Raw genomic sequence first — 21,065 nt, 5'->3', positions numbered from 1 at the left:
AGAGAAGTGTCAGGCACCTGGGAGGGAGACCAGGTGAACTGGCACATCAACAAGAAAGAGCTATCAGCAGTTCATTTGGCTCTCATCAAGTTCGAGTTCCTTGTCGCAGGACAAGTAGTCCAAGTGAACTCAGACAACACTACTGCCCTGGCTTATATAAGGAAACAGGGAGGAACACACTCCTTCTCCCTTTACGAAACGGCAAAACGTTGCTGTTATGGGCTCAGGAGAGGAGGATCAGACTCCTCACCAGATTTGTACAGGGAGAGAGGAATGTGAGGGCCGACCTTCTCAGCAGGAAGGATCAGGTCCTTCCCACAGAGTGGACTCTCCATTCAGAAGTCTGCGAAAGACTGTGGAACCTGTGGGGAAGGCCGAATATCGACCTTTTTGCAACCCACTGGAATGCAAGGCTAGAAAACTACTGCTCTCCGATATCGGACCCGAGAGCAGTTGCAATAGACAGTCTTCTCCTAGATTGGACAGGATTAGACGGATATGCCTTTCCCCCATTCAAGATCCTAGGAGAAGTGGTAAGAAAGTTTGCATCATCGAAGGCGCGAGACTGACACTGGTAGCCCCGTTTTGGCCAGCTCAAGACTGGTTCACAGAGGTACTGGAATGGATAGTAGATTTTCCAAGATCGCTTCCACACAGGAACGATCTTCTCAAACAGCCCCACTTCAACAGATTCCACAAGAATCTCCCCGCTCTCAGTCTAACTGCCTTCAGACTATCGAAGGTCTGGTCAGAGCGAAGGGTTTTTCGCACAAAGCTGCGAAGGCTATTGCAAGAGCCAGGAGATCCTCAACCCTTCAAGCGTCTACCAGTCGAAGTGGGAGGTCTTTAGAAGATGGTGCAGGACCAATAAGATATCCTCTTCCAGTACCTCTGTGACAAACATTGCTGATTTCTTTATCTTCCTGAGGGAACATTGCAACCTCGCTGTATCCACAATTAAGGGATACAGGAGTATGTTATCTTCGGTTTTCAGACACAGAGATCTGAATATCTCGGAAAACAGAGACCTTCATGACCTTATAAGGTCTTTTGAAACGTCAAAATTCAGGACTTCGAAACCTCCCAGTTGGAATCTAGACATAGTTTTGAAATTCTTAATGTCTAAAAAATTCGAACCTCCTCATCAAGCTTCCTTCAGGGACCTCACCAGGAAGTCACTTTTCCTCTTTGCCCTTGCCTCAGCTAAGAGAATAAGTGAAATACAAGCCTTAGACGGCAAAGTTGGTTTTAAGGGAGGTTCGGCTATATGCTCCTTTAAACCATTCTTTCTAGCGAAGAATGAGAATCCTTCTAAACCGTGGCCAAGAACCTTTGAATTAAAAGGTCTTTCTTCTGTGACGGGACATGAGTTGGAGAGGACTCTATGCCCTGTCAGGAGCCTTAAATTCTACTTAGAAAAGAAGAAATCTCTGGGAGGATCGGTTGAAAGTCTTTGGTGCTCTGTCAGGAATCCTTCACGAGCGATCTCAAAGAATGCGCTGTCCTTTTTATTAAGGACGTCATCAAGGAAGCGCATATCTCATGTGAGGATGAGCACTTTAAGCTCCTTAGAGTGAAAGCACACGAAGTGAGAGCCATTGCTACTTCCTTGGCTTTTCACAAGACGTTGTCTCTCCAGTCTATTTTAGAGGCAACCTATTGGAGGTGTAATTCAACGTTCGATCTCATTACTTACGAGATGTTAGAGTAACGTATGATAAGTGCTTCTCTCTAGGAGCGCACGTATTCTGCGGATTCGGTGCTGGGACAGGGAGCTGAATCCAATCCTATTTAGTTTAGTTAATTTAGTTGTTTTTTTTAGGCTTGGTGGTGTGTGTTTTTATGGTTGGTTGAAAGATGGTGATGGAATTATGCTTCCCCTTTCAATTCTTATCACTAACAAGGTTAGGATTGGTCAGGTGGTCGGGATTGGTTGTCATGTTCCTTGTAATTTGTATGGACACCTAGCTCTGTCATGTAAGAGGGATAGCCCCCATTGATACGATTCAGGTGTAGGCTCGGTCATGTAAGTGGGTCAGCCCCCTTTGACACGATCCGCTATAGGCTCGGCCATGTTAGTGGGTCATCCCCCATTGGCACGATCCAGAAGGGCTGTCAGTCACAGGTCACATCCTCGCTGAAGCTCCTGAGGCAAGCAGACTCATAGACAGTATCCATGAAGTCTTCTGCCCAATCAGGTAAGAACCATGGTTTTTTGTTTATCCTACAACATATGTTGTTTCCCGTTTTTTTTTTAGTTATTTTCTGTCTCTTGCCCTCCTCCAAGGGTGCCATTCAGCTAAGTATATATCTGACGGGTAAGTTGCATGTACAAAAATGATATTTTTATGATAAAATAAAGTTTTGTACATACTTACCCGGCAGATATATACGATTGATGGCCCGCCCAGCCTCCCCTCAGGAGACAGGTGGAAGAGAAAATCTGATTAGAAAACGGGAATGGTTCCTATTCCCGCCACCCAGCGGCGGGTATGGTTGATCACCTGACCTACCTGTGCGTGTGCCGCGAAGTTTTGAAATTCTGTCGGGAACGCCGGAGACTATGGCTAAGTATATATCTGCCGGGTAAGTATGTACAAAACTTTATTTTATCATAAAAATATCATTTTTCTGTGCACAATTATAGTCAAGATTCATTCCTTCTAAAGAGTGAGAGCTATATAAACCAGGACAGAACAGAATTAAACAGTAATATATATTTTTTTTTATGGTGTGATATTTCTAGCACTTTCATACATTGTCAAAAGTTTATTGTGCATTGAAGAAAGTTTACAATATTGTGATAAAATGTGTTGCTTTTTAGGAATCTTTTATGGCATCAGAGTTTGCACAAATTATGTACCTTACTTTCTTTAAAAGTACACAAAAAGTTAATGCTACCCATACAAGTAAGGTGGAGCTCAAGATGTTTTCGTAGTCTCCATTCATTATAAAAGCTTATCTTTACGTTGCTGCATTTTAACTAATATTTCCAAGAGGATCATCAAATTGACTAACCATTTTTCAAACACAATTTCAATCTCCACCTATCATCCTTTAGTGGTAAATTTGTGTGTTATTAATACATTATGCAAACTTTTGTACTGATTCAGTATTATTAAGGGCAAATAGATTTAATTTACTTTAGTTCTCTGGAGGAAAATATAAACACAAGGTGGTTTTAAAATTTACTAAAACTACCATATACATATACATAGGTACACTTAAATTATAGGGATGGAGAGAACAGGTAAGGCTTTCCTCTGTCAAGAGTTTTTCTTCAAATTGTCACATTGTTTTTATTACATTGACCCATGGGTGTGCCAAATGGCCTGACAACTGAGTAATGTAGAATTTCCCTAATGTCTAGATAGACAGATGTAGAGGAAAGGAAATGCAAAAATGACTAGAGTAAAATAACAAAAGAAGGTGGAGGGAAGATCTTCAAATAATTAGGCCATAATCATACTTAAAAACTTTAAAAATTATGAAATATGATTTCCATTCATTTGGCTGCTTCAGAGATGGGACAGATCTCCAGTAAGTTGTGCTTGAGGCTGTGCTCAGGAAAGGCTCAACATCATTGCTCTGTGGCTCGAGGTTTATTCATGCTAGCCAAGATGGTTGTCATACAGGACCCAAGTCTAGTTGCTTTCTTCCTCATGTTCAAGTTTCTGTAGCTGAGAGAAAAGGAGCTAGATTAGACAAAAGAATCATCAGTATATTTCAAGGCATCACTTAGCCACACTTACCATTCACTATATAAACTTCCAGCAGGCTTCACTTGAGGGTGTGTCCAAGAAATCCTGGGACCTTATCGTTGCCCCAAGGCTCATGGCTTATTTGTACCAGCCAAGGTTTTCCTACAGGGCACAAGTCTAGCAGTTTCCCTCCTTGTGTACAAGCTTTTGTATTTGAAAGAAAAGTAGTTGACCCCAGTACTGTATTCACAGGGATAGGGACCCCCACCTAAAAATGCTTATAACTGCCTGTTTTAATAGTTCAAACACCATATACATAAAAAATATATATTTAGTCACAAAAATATGAAAGTACAGTAATTAGTGAATATTGCTCCAAGAAAAAATTGCGAATAGGCAATTTTTCCGCAAACAATTTGGAGATATGTTCCCACAGAAACATCTGCAAATGCTGAAATGCAAATAAGCTGGGGTTGACTGTAGATTCGAGAAATCGGTCATGCATATTTCAAGGAGCCACACAGTCACCATTCATATTAGAACTTGTTGAAGGGGGTGGGAGCAGGGAAAGAAAATCGTAGCAAAATATCTAGAAAGCAAGCTGAAGGGTTTTGGTGCTAAGATAAAGAAAAAATACCATGGATCAATCTCAGTCTGTATGTCTTTTACTTTGTCTCCATTTTCAGTATAGTATTTTATGCTGTGTTGGTAAGATGCTAAGGTAAGTATATGATTTAGAGACTTAGTTTAAAAAAGACAGAAATCTGTTGACTCCTTGGAAATTTATTTACACAAACTTTGACCCCTTTTTTTAGGTTCAAACATTGGAGATGCTAATTCAAGCTTTTGACGAAGAGGATGGAGACATGGCCCGCAAAGCTCTCAACTCCTCTTTCATCAAGCACATGGATATAGAATACGCTAAGCTTGCGAGGAGTTTACCAGTACCAAAGAGTAGCCAGGTAAGGGGAAATCTCGAGTATATATAAAAATAAAACTAGTTACTACATTTCATCCTTCTATTTGTTGACTTGTAATTTCATCCAAACTACAAAGAATTTTTTATAAATTCTATTCTAATACCAGCATATATGATACATTACATGTGTTAGTAAAAGACTATACAGTATTTAAATTTAATCTGACATATTTATTCATCCCAGCACAATGAAACCCCCAAATTTTTGTATGTAGGCTGCTAAAACTGCATAAACAGCGGAAAAAGTTTAATTACAGTTTCAAGGAAATATGCAGCCTATTAAATGAGAGTAAATCATGTATTTTTGTATCTGTGTGCACTTTTTCTTTCATTTGTGTTGGATCCTCCAGCTATATTGTGGGTCTCTCATCATCATCACCATAATATATTTCTTTTCATGTCAGGTTTTCCCATTATGAGATTAGATACGAGTTCTGCCCACACTTTTCTGTCTTGTAATCTCTGCCTGAACTCTTTATCTGGTGTAGGTCTCTATCTATGACTCCTTGATTTCCTGGGCCTTTTTTGTCCTGCTACTTACATATTTAGTGTTTTTCTGACCAAGTGCTCCTCATTCCTTCTCATCAATAGCCAAACCATCTCAGCAATTCCTTTCAACAAGTATGCTTTCATTTTAAATATATGGAGCTGGCATAAATGTTGAAATATGTTTGGTCGCTGCATATGAAGGAAATAAAGGAAATGCGGAAGCTGATAAAGCAGTCAAAGCTGCAATACGGTGACCATAGTTTCAGATATACCTGCTGCTGTCAGTGATTTTTTCACTACTCTAGAGAAAGCCTATCAGCAATAGCAAATGGCAAGTGTTGTGGTATAATGATTCTGGCTGTTGACTAAAACAAAATGAATACATGAAACCACTTGTTTCGGAGCCACAATACTGATTTAAAATATATAATATACTGTATTCTCATTTGGCTGGCCCCATACAAGAGTTAAGAATGTTTTGTCAGTGTTCTGGTTAACTTATTTATTAGTGAAAATAAACCATTTCATCTTTGACCAGTATTTCTTATTCCTTTTTATCTTTCCCCACTGCCATTCCACCAAAATTTATATCTCTCTGCATACAGTACCTCCTAATGATGGGGTTTTGTGCCAGGTTTTTATGTTATGGCTTCCTCTTTTAGTAGTTAACCATTTAAATGAAACACTTTTAATTATGAGCATAGTTTAGCAGCCTACATTAGGCCAGTGGGTTTCATCAAAATAACATTTTATCCTTATAAAACCAAAGGATTTATATAATTAACCACTTTCCTATGTAAATTATACCCTGTTGTCTTACTGTACTTATATTCCAATTTTTCTTCAACCTTTCAGGAGAAAAAGCCTGGTGTAACGGATACATACCCACCATACACTTCTAGTTCAGGAGGTGATGTCGATTCTGTTACAAAGGGTGTAGCTGATGCTTCAATATCACAGGTTTGTACTTACATTAATCCCAGAAGTCAGTATATCTGCTCTTGATGGATAAGCATTTACTATTAGTTTAATGTGATCCACTGTAATGTATGCCTTGCTATTTTAATTTCTTATGTATTTACATTTCTTATGTATTTACCAGCTCCAATCATGTTACTCCTGAACCTTACACACACTATTGGTAATATTAAGTAGTGTAATCAGACCTGCAAGAGACATCGTCATCTCATTAATTTTTTTAGGTTGATGTTGATTTTATTTATGATAGGTGGGTATGGCAACCAGGCCCTGGAAATGTTTGAGGTTCATAAAATTTGGGTACAACAAAAGTTAATATATTGTGTATACATGTAAGATATAAAAATGCATAAATGCATTTTTTCACTAATAAGCAATCTCCCTTGAAAGGAGAAGTCTAAAGAACAACAGGAGTACAATTACTGCCACAGTCATCCTTCAGCAGTTGAATCAACACTAAATATCTTGTAGAAAACTAACAGCATATCTCTCTCTCTCTCTCTCTCTCTCTCTCTCTCTCTCTCTCTCTCTCTCTCACACACACACACACACACACACACACACACACACACACACACACACACACACACACACACACACACACACACACACACACACACACTCTCTCTTACTTCATTTCTAACCCCATATTTTCTCATTTTATTGGCATTCAGCATCCAAATATTTTTCTTTCATTTAAAGTCAACATCCATATATCATTTCCATTAAGTAAAAATTAGCCAAAACTTAATATATTCTGACTACAGTAAAACCTTGCTAATCCAAACTAATTTGGGGGAAGACCTTGTCCAGATTTTGATTAATGGAATTTACTTCATAGAGGTAATAAACATTCGTGTTACCAGAACAATTCAGCAGCATTGAAGGGTCATAATACATGCTATGAATGCTTTGGAAATGAAATATGCTTTTTTTTTTTTTTTTTTTTTTTTTTTTTTTTTTTTTTTTGGCCGAAGATTGTGCCTACACTACCCTTAACCTAAGTTTACCTTGAGTAGATAGCCAAGGCTTGGCTAATAAATTCATGTTTGTTCTTGTGAGAATACAAACCAACACATTTGAAGTGGAGAATATCTTTCTTGCTTAACTGAATGGTTGAATGAAAGTACTGTAATGACGGAAAGTGCCCAGCATGCAAGGCTGAATTATCTTGACCTTTTGACCGTGTTGTTTGAAGTGCTACTTATCTCGCCTCCCTTTGATGAACATAGCTGTGTACACATTCCTTTGTGTCTTTGTATTTTGCTTTGTCTTTTTCTTTTATGGCAAGTACACAGGAGCAATGTGTATGTGTGGGTCAGGGTTGAACTTGTGGCCATTCCTCTTGCATCTCTAAACCCACGAGTTTTATTCTCGTCGTCAAGGTAAGGTCGGCATTTGCTTTTCCCATGTGAGGAGTATGCAGAGTAAGAAGAGGATGGACAAGAGGCATTCCCTTCTTCATTAGGGATTTTCAGTGTACTTCGGAAGTTGGCGGATTCAGTGGGACCCTTTCTTCTACCATCTATTCCCCTTACCACCGTCTGAGAGTACTTCCCACATGCTAGGCTTAGTTATCCCCCCACCCAAGAAATTATCACATTCTTTGTCTGATAGTGTAGCTGCTTCTAGGGTTGATGCTCCTGCAGACATCTTCCCCCCCCCCCCCCTAATAATGGTGACGTCTTCCTTCTCTGATAATGGTGACATCTTCCCTCTCTGATAATGGTGACGCCTTCCCCCTCTGTTAATGGTGACAAATAACTCGTAATTGATATTCTTTTGATTGATAAAATTTGCCTAAACTGAAAGTCCTGGGTAGCCCCCCTTCCTTTGCTTTCCGTTTGTTTAATGGAAAAGAACAAAGAACTCTCAGCTCCCAAATTGTTTTTCTGGTAGTTCCTCTTGAGGGTAACACTTCCACAGAGTCCAGGGCTCAGCAAATGCCTACTGTTGAAGTTGTTGTTCTGCTGATCCTTCTCCAAATAAGCCTACCTTCTTGGTACTTTCCTCCGTGAATTCTGGTACAGTAATTGGACACAAGCGACTTCATAAGAAGAAAAGATGGTCCCTCCTCTTGTTATTTCTTGCAACATGACTATGATCGTCTCATTCATTGTTGTCGTTATCGTCTTCTGAGACACGCCTGTTCCTCACACAGACAGTAGATGAGGGAGAGTAAATCTAAAATTTTGTGTAAAAGGTTTAAGTGGTCACCTTGAGCCGAAGAGCATAGCCATGATGGAAGGTCTTTGCAGCTTAGACATCTCTCCCTTTCCTCATGCTCACATAAGTATCTCTCTCTTTCCTCATGCTTGGTATTGTGACTGGGTCCAAGGGGAGCATTGTCATCCTTCCCCACCTCAGTCCTCAAGGTTATCACATGGGAGTGGGGCTAGGTACCATGACTATCCAGTGCATGAAAGGTTCCAGTCTAAAGGACACATGGACACTTTCTCATGTGAGCATGCTTCTTTGCCATGTGCTTTCCTGTAGCATTCTCTTGCTAAATTGAGGTCTCCCATTCCTTCTAACTCTTGTGTTCGAGTTTCTTCTCATCCTCAAGTGGAGAGCTGAGCAATCAACACTTGGTCTCAATTGTTCCAGTCTCTTCAAATACCAGTTTCAACAGAGATAATGGTTCAAAGAATGCACTAACAACCAGCGTAACAGACCTCAACTTCATGAACTTCTTTATTTAACAGCTACATTATCATGAATTTTTTTTTGCTATCCTACCATTGTAGCCAATATATTTTTAGGTGAATCTCATAAATTATATGTTACAAGTGTGTGTACAGGTTAGTTAAGCTAGGCACTATATGGCAGCTACATTGTTTTTTCTTGGATTCATCAGTTGCTTCAGTCTTAAATGGTGATCCTGGCTATTTTATGATTTATGGATTTGTATTAAACTAGATTTTTACAATACTACTATTTTTTTATACAGTGCCATTAATCATAAACTACAGTTCCATCCACCCTTCCCCACTCTCTGCAGTGGAATGTGGACAGAGTGTAGATGAGCTTACAATAAATTGTTGTAGTAAGCTCTTGAACAACTCTTTACAACAGGTGCTGTACTGTGTTGTTCCCCTCATCACAATGCCAGTTTAAATAAATCAGTCACTTTCTATCAACAGGAAAAATACTAATGTATTCAGAAAACAGAATTGTCAGAATGTCAAAGTATGAGACTGAGAACACCAAATGTCTTTTAAAAGTAATGGAAAAACCCTTCTGTATCTTTCTCATGTGAAGAAAGAAAAGTTGAATACAGTATTCATAGTTAAAATTTATAGCCAATTAATAAAAGCTGAAAAACATTGCAAGCTAATGACAAAAGGATATAGCACCTTTAATGTTACATTACTGTTATCAGTTTAAAATATCAAAATCCAGAGCAGACCCAGTGTGTGTTGCAGTTGGACACTGAAGCAAACAGAAGGCCTCCACAACTAGAAAATGGTGACATTCAGTGATCTAGGTATATTGAAGGTGCTGAGGTTTTATAAGTCCAGTAACACCTATCTCAAGAGGCTCATATACAAAAAGTAAAAGTGAAAGTTCTATACTGAAGTAACACAGCATTTAACTAAACATGAAGTTTTCTGATGTTGATCAAAATTTTCATTACCATTGTTAAGCATAGATAATCCATCCTAAGCAGTTTTGTTGTAGTAAGATGAAAGGTTACATTTAGTCAGGGTCAGTATTCCAACCATTTAAGAAACAAAAGATCAGAAGCCTTTATGCTCTGCTAATCAGCGTATTGAAATAGATGGAGCCACTTAAACAAATCATAGTTTTTCAAAGGAACAATTTCCAGATATTGAATTTGGATCTAATTGCTTTTATCCTAAAAATGAACCAGCACACATAAGGGTTCTAAAATCATATTTCCCCTAAAGTATTCACAAAATATTTTTTCTTTATCAAGTGTGCCATTTCTGTAATTAATTTACTTTCAGGGTGATGATGAGGAATTGGATCTGTGTTGAGCACCTGAAAATGATGGAAGTAGGTGTCTTACGTAGTTGCAGCTGGAGATACCCTGCAGTAGTAATGAGGAGAGAGAAATCTGCATACGGTTGTGTGTTGTAGAGCCTGCCTGGTTGGAGTGAGCTCATTGCTTGCACTTAGAACTGCCTGCATGGCAGGATACCAATAGAATAAATCCAGGAAGACCTGTTACTAAGCTCATTAGCTTGGCTGCTGTCCAGGAATGTTACCATAGCACCTCTTGATACATCTACATTAAAAAGCTTTGATGCAGTATGTAGTGCTAAATATGTTTTTATTAGCATTACTCCTCTGATTTTTAATGTTGAGCAGGAAGATGTCAAGTGTTTTTTGCTATAGTATGGCCTGCAGCAGTGTTCCAGGATTGGCGAAAGAATTAAATGCTAACAAGAAAATCTGGGAATTATAAAGGGGATCATTTGATCATTCAAGCGTAGCTGTATTGATTGAATAAGTAGTGGTGTTTAAAGACTTTTTGTATGTTTATGTTGTGTATATTTTTATTTATTGTACAGATACAGATGACACCCAGGAGGTTTTAAGAAATACTTTTTTTTATAGTATTCACTGCACCAGGAGCCATAATTATGTAGATAGGCTGCAATTGCCTTCTGCAATTGTTGTTGAAGCCTTTGTTATATAATGCTAAAGTTGAATAGTATAGTATTTACTTGATTTTTTTCATGTTTTCCATTCAGAAAGTAAACTTTCCTAAAGATAAAAGTCGTTGGATGAAGGAGTTTTCTCGATTGTACTGAAAAGAAACATAATTGAAATTATTCTGTTAGTTTGTCCTAGAATAATAATCTATTATTTGTGACTTTTTCAAGGTGATAAGATATTGGCTGTTATTTGTGTCCTTTTGGATACAATTTTTTTGTAATTATTGTTATTGTTTTCTCAATATTTGTATTAATAGAGTTGCTATTATATATATGTAAATTCAATATCTAGTTATATGCTCAGAGGCTATGATTAAGGTACTAGATTTTCCCATTAATTTGCAGATAATGTAAAAGGATGGAACATTACTTTGGTAGGCATTAAATTGGTTGATATATGACCTAGAGTCCTGGACCACTACATCACTGTGCCACCTTAGGTAGAATAACTGCATACACTCCATGTTGATATTTGAAGAGTGAATGCAGTGGTTACGTACTGTGCAAATTATGTAGACAAAAACTGAAAAAGTTTTCAGTTCTTCTTTGGTGTTGTCTTCAAAGGGAAAAATTTTTATGTTGCTTTGAAAGTAAAACAATACCAAGAGTAAGAGAGGATTTATGTGGAAAGTTTAAGAAATAGAGTAGTTTTTCATGTCACTTGTTCTCTTTTGAAGTTTTTAAATTTTTTACTATGTTAAAATAGGGCATAAAAATTGCTGCCCATTTTGGCACACTATTTTCATTACATGATGTACCTTCAGTGTTAGTTTTGAATTTTAATACTTTAGTGAGTATTATATCTCCCATCAGATATTGTAGATTGGGATGGAAACTTTCTACACATGCAATTCTCCAATTTAGATTTAACTATTTAAATTGATTGAATGTTTTCTTCTTGACATAAATGCCTAACATTGTTTAGATGTGTGATTGAAGGGTAAATTTAATCTAAGAGGAAAACTAAATATGTCATGATAGTGGGTTAGAATATGGCAAACCAAGAGGAATACATGTGAAAATCTGCTAACAGTGGCAGTATCTGAATAATTCATGTGATCCCATTTAATTATACAAATGATTCTGAATTACTGGTTGAAAATTTTACCTTTGAGAGTTGGTGTAAGTTGATAAAATGAGGATATATGAAAAATAAGTACATGTGTTATTTTGTATTTTTCTTTGAAATGTGATTAAGATTACCAGTTGGCACAGTGCTGTATTGTGTAAAGGTGGTATTGAAGTTATACCACAAAATAGAACATTTTCTTTTTAACATGTTTATGAAAGGATCATAATACAGTTGACTTGGGAACGTCCAGTTCTTACGTCTTTTTAACGTGTTTATGAAAGGGAATGTCCAGTTCTCACAGCATCACAGTATATTGCCTATGAGCATTTGTAATGCAAATTATTGAGGTTGTATGTTCTTTGATTTGGCAAGAAAAATACCTGCATTGAAGAATCTTACTTGAATCATTTATCATTTTTCCAAATGTTATTCACAAATTTATGAAAAAACTTGATTTCTAGTTCAGTATACATTCTATTAGCCCTTCTATGTTTGGAAGGCCATACCTGTCACCTTAGTACAGTATAAACCCTTAATGATCTCCCCTTAGTGCATGATAAAGACATGAAAAAGGCATATCTGTTCCTGCAGAAATACAAACCATTGGTTGCTGAAACTTTGTAACAAGGTACAGTAGTTAATAGGTGGAGATGGGGGTTTGAGTTGGGTAGTTATCTCTCTCTCACTAACCTTCACACTGGCTTTTCTTTTGGCCACAACAGAGTACAGACATGCTGTGCTCTTCTGTCCCTACTTGGTTGAGAACTGGAATGAGTAATTGTTCATTGCTGTTAAGTGTGTCTTGTTCCTTTTATTTGTTGCCCTTGGCAAAGTACCCTCATACCTATTTTGCTGCCTGCAGGGGAAAACCATGTACTAGGGCTTCTCCTTGCAGGGAAATGTGCTGCTTGGGATTTGCCCCTGTTGGTTAGGTTTAAGAATAGAGGAAGAAGGATAGGAGGCATTTGCCGGCTTTGTGAAAAACGCCTTCAAATTCTTAGAGTTCCTTTTTTCAATCTTCCATTATTCTTCCACCTCCTTTGAATCTGTGAGTGCTACCCCTTCTAGGAGGAATGGCATTAGGCCATGAGCTTTTGGGCTCGCACCAGGATGAGTGAGTCTGTGAAATCTCTGTCGTTATGTCCAACCTTGGTTAGATGATTGGGGAAGGACAGTTGGCTGAACACTGATGGAATTTGCTGTGTCAGGAATCTCATCTTGGAGCAAAAATGCATTGTTTAAGAAGTCACTGGTGTCAAGAGGTAGGAACCTGACCTTCAGGGAGGGAGACTTCATGCTGTGATAGATGTGAAGGATGTGTACTTACAAGTACCCATTCACCAGAGTTCTTGGAAGCACCTCTGCTTCATCTGTGATGGAACCATCTACCTGTTTGAGATGCTTAAGACTAGCTATGGCTCCTCAGGTGCTTACCAGGGAGTTCACCTTAGAGACTTGGGTCAACTTGAAGGGTATTTGTTTGTTGCTATATCTGGACGACTGGTTAGTCCTGGCGTCTTCCGAGTTGGTTACTCCAGAACAGAAATGACCACCTCACTTTTTTTGTCACAAGTTTGGATTGTGATCAACTAGAAGATGATCTGATCTCATTCCCAAGCAACAGGCAAAGTACCTAAGCATGCTCATGGATTATGCAGGGAAGTAACCATACCCAGTAGACCTTCAAGTGAGCAAGCTCAGGGAAGTAGTGACGCAGTCCTTGTTCCAGCAGGAACAACTAGCTTGGTTTTAGCAGGAGATCCTAGCACTTCACAGGCAGGGTCACCTTGGGTTACTTCAGTGGCAACTGAAGCAACTCTGCAGTGCCCTTTAGGAACCTCCTTCCTGATTCATTCCTCTGGATTGGGAGTTAAAGGAGGAAGTGGTCTGATGGACAGAACAGAAACCTTTTAAAGGGAGCTCCTTTCACCTTAATGCCTCCAGAAATGCTTCAGTTTTCAGATGGAAACTGTTTCAGGTGTGTGCACATCAATGTTCTGGAGATGCAGGCAGTGTAGCTAGTAGTAATGCAAGCATTTCAAGAGTGGTAGAGATGTTGCTCGGTAGTGTGAGTGACAACATGACTGTAGTGGCCTACACCAACAAACAGGAGAACATTGTCTCAGACTCTGTCAGTTGGTGTTGCAGATACACTTGCGGGCAGTTTGCCAAGCCGTGGGGTTGACAGCCAGATACAATCCAGTAGGTGGAATGTTATTGCAGATCAACTAAGTCGTCAGAGCCAGGTTGTGGGGATGGAAAGGTCTCTTCCTCGAGTAGAGGAGAGGTTGTTCCAGTTATGGACACCTGTCCTTGATCTGTTTGTGACTAGGTTGAAAAGAAAACTTAAGAGTTTTCTGCTCTCCAATTCTGAATCCCTAAATAGTGATGGAAGATGTTCATCAACAGCCGAGACAACCTGGACGTGTGTGCATTTTCACTGTTCAGACTTCTTGACAGGGTGATATATTGTAGTGTGTTTGTCATCCCAGGTCTTCATATGACTCTAGTGGCATCTCACTGGCCCTAAGCTGAGGTATCTCAATCTGCTGTCACTGCTGGTTTAGGTGCTACCCTGTGGCCCACCCTCCTGTGTCAGCCGCATGTTCGCAGGTATTAGACAATTCACTCCCTGCATTGTCATGCTTGAAAGGGGCTGTTCTTGTAGGGCTGCAAGATGTCAGGGTGCCTTTAACTTTCCTCAGCAAACAAGTACCAAGGAAGCAAGGCCATTTTCTGTAATTAATGTCACAGAAGGGTTATCTCTGGTCAGAGCATAAATTCAGCAAATCAGACTTCATCCACCTTTGCCAAGACATGCTCCTTTCAGTCTCTGCAGTAAAAGATTATCCCTCAGCCTTATTACAGGTTTTCAAGCTGAAGAGGCAAAACCTCTACACTTTGGTGGAGTTGTTATGCTAAAAGCGATGTTTCAACAGCCTTGCCCTCCTCAGAACTTGAGCCTCCTAATCAGGATGTGTCCCTGGTTCTACATAGCCTTACCAGAGCACCCTTTGAACCTCTTGTCTCATGCTATGGACAGAGACCTTACTCTTGAGACTGTTTTTCTCTAAGCTTTGGCCTTGGCAAAAAGAGCTACATGGCCTGCCTTATATCATTTAGCATTCAGAAGGGTGGGGAACTCTCTTGTTCTCTTTTGTTCCTGAGTTACAGTTTCTGGCAAAACCTCAGGATCCAGCTGTTTCAGACAAGAGGTTCAAGACTTCCCCTTCCTCCAAGACTTCTTTGGTGGCAACCCAGAAAAAATGCTGGTTTGCCCTGCTCACACTGTTAAGTACTTCACATATTTGAAAAGGTCCCACTTCCAGTGGCGCGAGTGTAGAAGGCTTTTCATTTGTACAAGTTGGCATAATCAGGTGTCTAGGAACAACATTTCTTTCTGGTTCCGTGAAGTGATCAGATGAGCCTCCACCTCATCTTGGGAAGAGGTTGGCCTTCCTTCCCTCTTGAGAGCTCATGAAGTCAAGGGCATCGGTCTGTCCTTCGTTTTTCAGAAAAACATTTTATCCGGTTATGAGGGCTGATGTTTAGCATAGCCAGACTACCTTTACCTCATTCTACCTGAGAAATGTCTCCCACAAGACCGTAGACTCCTCCTTGGGACCTGTGTTGGTTGCCAAACAAGTAGTGTAGGCACCCAAGTTCTGCTTTGGTCAAGAGCAGTATCTCATCCAAGTACCTAAAGCCTTGAGTGAATCTGGAGATGTGTATGTGGAATGGCTTTGTTCCCTTTCATTCTTTTCCCTCTTGAAGCAGCATCCAGGCCAAAGTTCAAGCTAGAGGCAGACAAGATACAGGTGAGCACACTTTAGGTATCCTGTCTTAGTCCTTGTGACTGGGAGGCATTGCCCCCATCCCCTCTCTTTTAGCATGGGGAGGGGAGACATGGTAGAGTTTAGTCCTGAACCCATTACTGTACTTGGTAGTAGCCAGAGCTAAACTGCCTTCCAACATGAAGTCTCTTACAGATGTCATGGTTCTCCGAAATTTTGCATTTACACAAGTACCCTTTCATATAGCAGGGTACTTGGACCCAGGGCCCTACTACTCTGCCAACCATTTCACCTGACCAGTAAGAAGACATCCCATGATTGCAAGGCAACCAGGGAACATGGCAATTTCATGGTGGTTCTCAACTCCATTCAGTTGTGGGGTTTGACCTCCATCCTAACAATTAAGTCTCCTCTATAAATGGTAATGGTTTGTACTTTCATAGAAACAAATTTTAAAAGTAACTTGCATTTTTTCTATTTACACAAGCCAGAGCCTTTTATATATTTTAATCCCATTTCAACCTCCATGTTTAGTCACTGCAAACAAAAAAACTTAGTCACTGAGTGTGGCAGTCTGTGAGTGAGGGATACTCCCCACTCATCCTCAATCCCCACGTATTACCTACCTTGTTAACATGCTTTCAACTGCCAATTCTAGCTGTTGCTAAAAGATACTCTTATATGAAAGGCCCAGGTTTGTATACCTAAAAAAAAAAAAAAAAAAAAAATTACAAATTACTTTTAAAATCTACAATTTTGCTATCAGAAACCCCAACCAAAAAACAGATTTCCTTTATTACTCTTTAAAAAAAATCCTAATGATTTTATGGTCAGGTTTAACATTTAATGTATATTTTATTTTTTATACTTTTATTATAAACAGCACATTGAAAAATTTAAATGTATGCACAGTGAATCGGAGTACAATACATTAGCTAGAATTCCCTAAAATTCTATAAAAATAAGATTAAGTAGTTAATGCACATGTGAAATAATTTTTTTTCATCCTATACATATTTTCTGCACATGTTCTGATAAAAGAAAAGTACTAAATTTTTAAAATGACATAATTATGAAGATTATGGTAACAAAAAACATTTAAACTGAATCTAGAACCAAGAGTTAACAAAGGCACTCTTCTCTGTCATTTATGGATTCATTCTTCAGGCCAGCAAGAGCTTTGTTTGAATGTCAGTGGACTGTTTATATAAATTTATATTATTTTCAAGAGCTGAACAGTATCTCTATGGTTATAATATAAGAGATACCAATCACAAATATTCAATAGCACATAAAATGAACCATGAAAACTAGTTATGTACAGTACTGTATATGTTGCTGTATAAATCATCAAATTAAAATAAGTTCTTTTTTTTTTTCTAGTAAAAGTAAGACATTGTTCAACACGCATTTAGTTACTGTTTTCCAGGATTTTTCAAGACTATACAGGAGTAATGTGCCAGTTGTGCTCATTTTCAGCCTCTGATTTTGAGTACAAGCACTGATATGATATGAAACCAGAGTTAGTTGTTGTTTTTGAAGGCCTGTACTTGACTTATGAAATAGGATGGTGGGACTGATTCGTTGGAAATATTGGCAGGATATATGCAAGATTTGATTGTGATGTCAATTACCTGCTGTGGTTGGTAATATGGAAACGGTGGGTATTTATGTTAGTGAGAGACTGTGAGGGTGCAGGCAATGATGATAAGCTGTCATAGATTAATAGAAGCATATCATTCCTGAAGATTCCTGGCCTTTGGAAGATTTTATGGCCACATCTGGTTTATTATAGATTTAAAATGACGATGACGCTTACATTGAACTTTTAGGTGTTTAATGTTTAAAAGGTCCTTATATCACATCTTAACTTCCACAGAGTGCATTTCTTTCAATGCATCCTTTGTATAGTGTGCATTTATTGTTGATGATTTATGTGCTGACATTGTTATACTGTAAGATGCAAATGATTGTTTATGAACATAGTTCTTTCCAAGCAAGGAATGATAATCTTTGTGCTGTGCATCATGCTATTCTTTATTGAACCTCTTTTTTAATGTGAGATTTCTCATCTTACCATGTAGCTCAGTCAGTGTTTTGTCTGTAATGCATAATAGGGCAGGGAATGGACTTAAATATGAGGGTTTCAGATTTTAGAATGAGAGTCACAATCCATTTAATGACAAAAGTTTAAAGCATTTTATTTTTTTCTTGTAAACTGTGGGAGGCAGAAGTGTGAAATAACACCGTTTGTCTTCTGTTATTCAGTACTATTACTGTGTAGTGCAAACAATTTTTTTTTTTTTGTTTCCTATATCCTGAGTACCATTTCCAATAAAGGCCTCGTACGAATGTAAAAAGTGTCTTTTTTTAAGCTCAAAATTCTTTGTTTTATAGGTACTTGTGTACCGGCCGCTCATACAGTACTTAATTTCCGTATACAATATGTATATTTTGACTAATCTTTTATCTTCACTTATTCTCTTCATTTGGTCACAAAAGTTGACTTCAAGCTTGAATGTAGCCATAGTGAAACAACCTAATTATATAATTCAATTTACTCTGGTGAAGATCTTTTTTCTAAACCATGAGCCAAGTTGTATCAGTATATTCTAGTATTGCTTAAATAATTTACCTGAGGATCTAATCATTATGTCAGTGATATAGTGTAGAGTGAAATAAGAATTTATTTTATAAAAGTAAGGTTTCTGTTTGGATATAATTAAAATAAAATTGAAGAATTTTTGTCCTTTCATGTGGACATTTTAATGGTAACTTTCCCCAAACTGATGATTCAGTCACCAGCAGAGCAAAGGAAGCTAAAGAAAGGCCCTGGCAAATTTTACTCTGGAAAGTTGAAGCAAGAAATTGTAATATTCTTACCTTTTGTTTACCTCTACAACTCTGCCATGTAAGGCAAAACATTACTGTTATTGTCAAGTTAATCACATATTGATTATTGCATGTGTAGCTATCAGAGGAGCCATTTAATATTTGACTATATTTTTTTTGTTAGACTTGTAATGTATGTCAACAATGTCATACATGTTAGAGCAACATTCAGTAAAGAAGCTACAGAATAGTTTTGATACATTTTTGAGAGAAGATCCCCTGAATAAATTGATATTTTCTACTAATAAGTTGTTCGTGGACAAAGTTTTATCACAAGTAATCCTACTTAAGAAGAAAGTATTCTCACCATTGGAAATTGATGTTTAAAAGTTGTTGTAGCACTTGCTCACACAAGGCTGGGTTAGGACATTCCTACTATTGGGAATCCCCAAGAATTGGTGGCTTTCTCAGTGTTGTAAGGATGGCAATATATCATACTGAAATAAGAGAAGTTAATTTGAAAAGATTAAGGTTGTAAAATGTCTTAAAAATATTTATCAGTCAGTGTGTTTGTGAAATATGCATGTACAGTCGTCATTACTTTCAGCATTTAGTGGCTTTCAGTGCACCAAGTCCCTATGACGTCGTATTTAAAGGATTATATTACCTTCAACAATATTTAGTGTTAGCAAGAAGTAAACCAATAAAGTATTGGAGAGTTTTCACTTCTTCGTGGGTGTGGATTTGGCAGAAATACTTTCTGTTGTCCTTCATATTGATGTCATTTATGCTGACTATTTTGGCATAATAGTATATCTTTTATGTCATATATTTTCTGTTTGATCTCATGATAGAACAAATTTTATTATTAGTAAGGTTCTTGAATTTATTTTAACCAAAATTTCATGTTTTTACATCATTCTACAATTGCCATTTGGGTTGGGACCATTTTTCATAGATTTCATTGACTTGGAATCATTAGCTTAATCTACAGCCACCTCGCATATTGTTAAAATGCCGTTGCAAGTGATTGCGTTTGTTATTCTTGTGACATGGAAGCATTTTTTTCTGCTGCATGATTTAAATACATAAATGAATAACATCGAAGGTTATAAAAGAATTTATTATCTGGATTTACTTCAGTATGAAAGTGACCTGATTAAAAGTACTTTGTATTGTTCCTGTAGAAGGGATTTGTTTTGCTAGTTCTTTAAGTTTCCTCTATTTTTATATATATTTATCAAAACCTAAAAAGCATTGTAATTTTACTTAGAGCTACAGCTTACTAATATAACCCGTGCTTTGTTTGAAATAAATATGCGAGCATTAATGTTATTAGATTAGCTCTGTCCAAATAAAGAGAAGTGTATAGTATTAAGGTTTTATCAAATAAATTATCTGGGTTTTATTGGGTTTTATTAAATACTTTAGCTTCAATTAACCCTTAGAAGAGAGTACAAAAAGCATTATTGGCTCCAAACTCTTCCCCATAGGATCTAATTGACTTTGAGCCTTGAATCATATTAAGCAAATGTTGTTTTGTATCACTGACTGAGTTTGGTAATCTCTAAATATGGGGTTAATACCTGTCTAGTGTTAATTCTAAGATGAATGACATGAAAATGAGGATCTCTACAAACCAATGAGTGTATCAGACCCTTTCTAGATAGTTTAACCCTAACCTTTCTTACTGAACAGCTGAAGCAATCCCATACTATCGCCTGAATAATTTTCATAAGATCTAACTTTTTTATTTTAAAGGATAAACCTTATGGGCCAGCCGTATGTGTTAAGAATTTTTATTCCTAACAACGGGTCCGTAACCCCCTTCAAAACTCCTAACAATTAACTTTATCTGATTGTCACAACTGGACCTTAAGTAGCTGTCTTAAACTAAATTAGCTTGGCTTTCTCATCTTTAACCCACTCCATTTTTTGCCTCTCACTTTTATGATCGACCCTTCAATGCCAAATCAAGTACAAGTCATTATTGGCTTGATTAGTGTATCTCACAGAACTTGAAAGAAGTTATGGTTAGATGGTCTGTCTCTCCACATGTAGAATTTGAATAGTATATACAGTTTAAATTGGCAAAAAAACATTCAAAGTCAGCTATTAAGGAAACCAGCAATATTCTTCTCATGATAGAAGAGGAACTTTGTACAGGCCGACTCTGTTCTCAAAATGGAATGAATCCTCAGTTCTAAAGAACAAGCTTTTGTACTTTTGGAGGCCAAGGGTTTCAAGGAAAAGTTTGACAAAAGTCACTGGACTACAGAGCTGGTGTGGAAGAATGGATAACAGCATATGCTGAAAAATAAAACTTGCTCTTATGAGAACTAAAAGGAAAGAAAAGGAAAGGAATCTGAGAAGGAAGTAGAGATGGACTGGTGGGGGCATCTTGCTACCAATGGGAGTGAAGTTGAGAGCAGTATTTTGCCATTGATGGCAGTGGAACAAATGGTGAAGGACAAAATCTGACATGCTAGACTTCCAAGAATTGAATGCTCATGTGGAATGCCCCACAGATGAGGT

At 37.9% G+C, this 21,065-nt stretch overlaps 1 protein-coding gene and 1 long non-coding RNA gene across 2 annotated transcripts in view; one reads left to right on the top strand and one right to left on the bottom strand.

Moving 5' to 3' along the window:
• LOC136832506 (gamma-soluble NSF attachment protein-like) overlaps nucleotides 1-19,936 on the top strand; it is a 32,529-nt gene extending 12,593 nt beyond the window's left edge. Inside the window, exons 8-10 of the mRNA XM_067093414.1 lie at nucleotides 4,517-4,663; nucleotides 6,025-6,129; nucleotides 10,119-19,936. Of these exons, the coding sequence (XP_066949515.1) occupies nucleotides 4,517-4,663; nucleotides 6,025-6,129; nucleotides 10,119-10,148 (282 nt within the window). The 3' untranslated portion in view covers nucleotides 10,149-19,936. The remainder of the gene's footprint in view (nucleotides 1-4,516; nucleotides 4,664-6,024; nucleotides 6,130-10,118) is intronic.
• LOC136832507 (uncharacterized) lies at nucleotides 3,177-16,411 on the bottom strand. Its single transcript, XR_010851247.1, has 2 exons — nucleotides 16,325-16,411; nucleotides 3,177-3,680 (listed from the first exon to the last, which is right to left on the bottom strand). It is a non-coding gene; the product is annotated as an uncharacterized lncRNA (long non-coding RNA).
• Nucleotides 19,937-21,065: the final 1,129 nt, after the last annotated feature.

Source organism: Macrobrachium rosenbergii, chromosome 50 (assembly GCF_040412425.1).
Source record: "Macrobrachium rosenbergii isolate ZJJX-2024 chromosome 50, ASM4041242v1, whole genome shotgun sequence".
Taxonomy (NCBI): domain Eukaryota; kingdom Metazoa; phylum Arthropoda; class Malacostraca; order Decapoda; family Palaemonidae; genus Macrobrachium; species Macrobrachium rosenbergii.
Note: the sequence above shows the minus strand (reverse complement) of the source record. Positions and strands in the feature narration are given on the sequence as shown.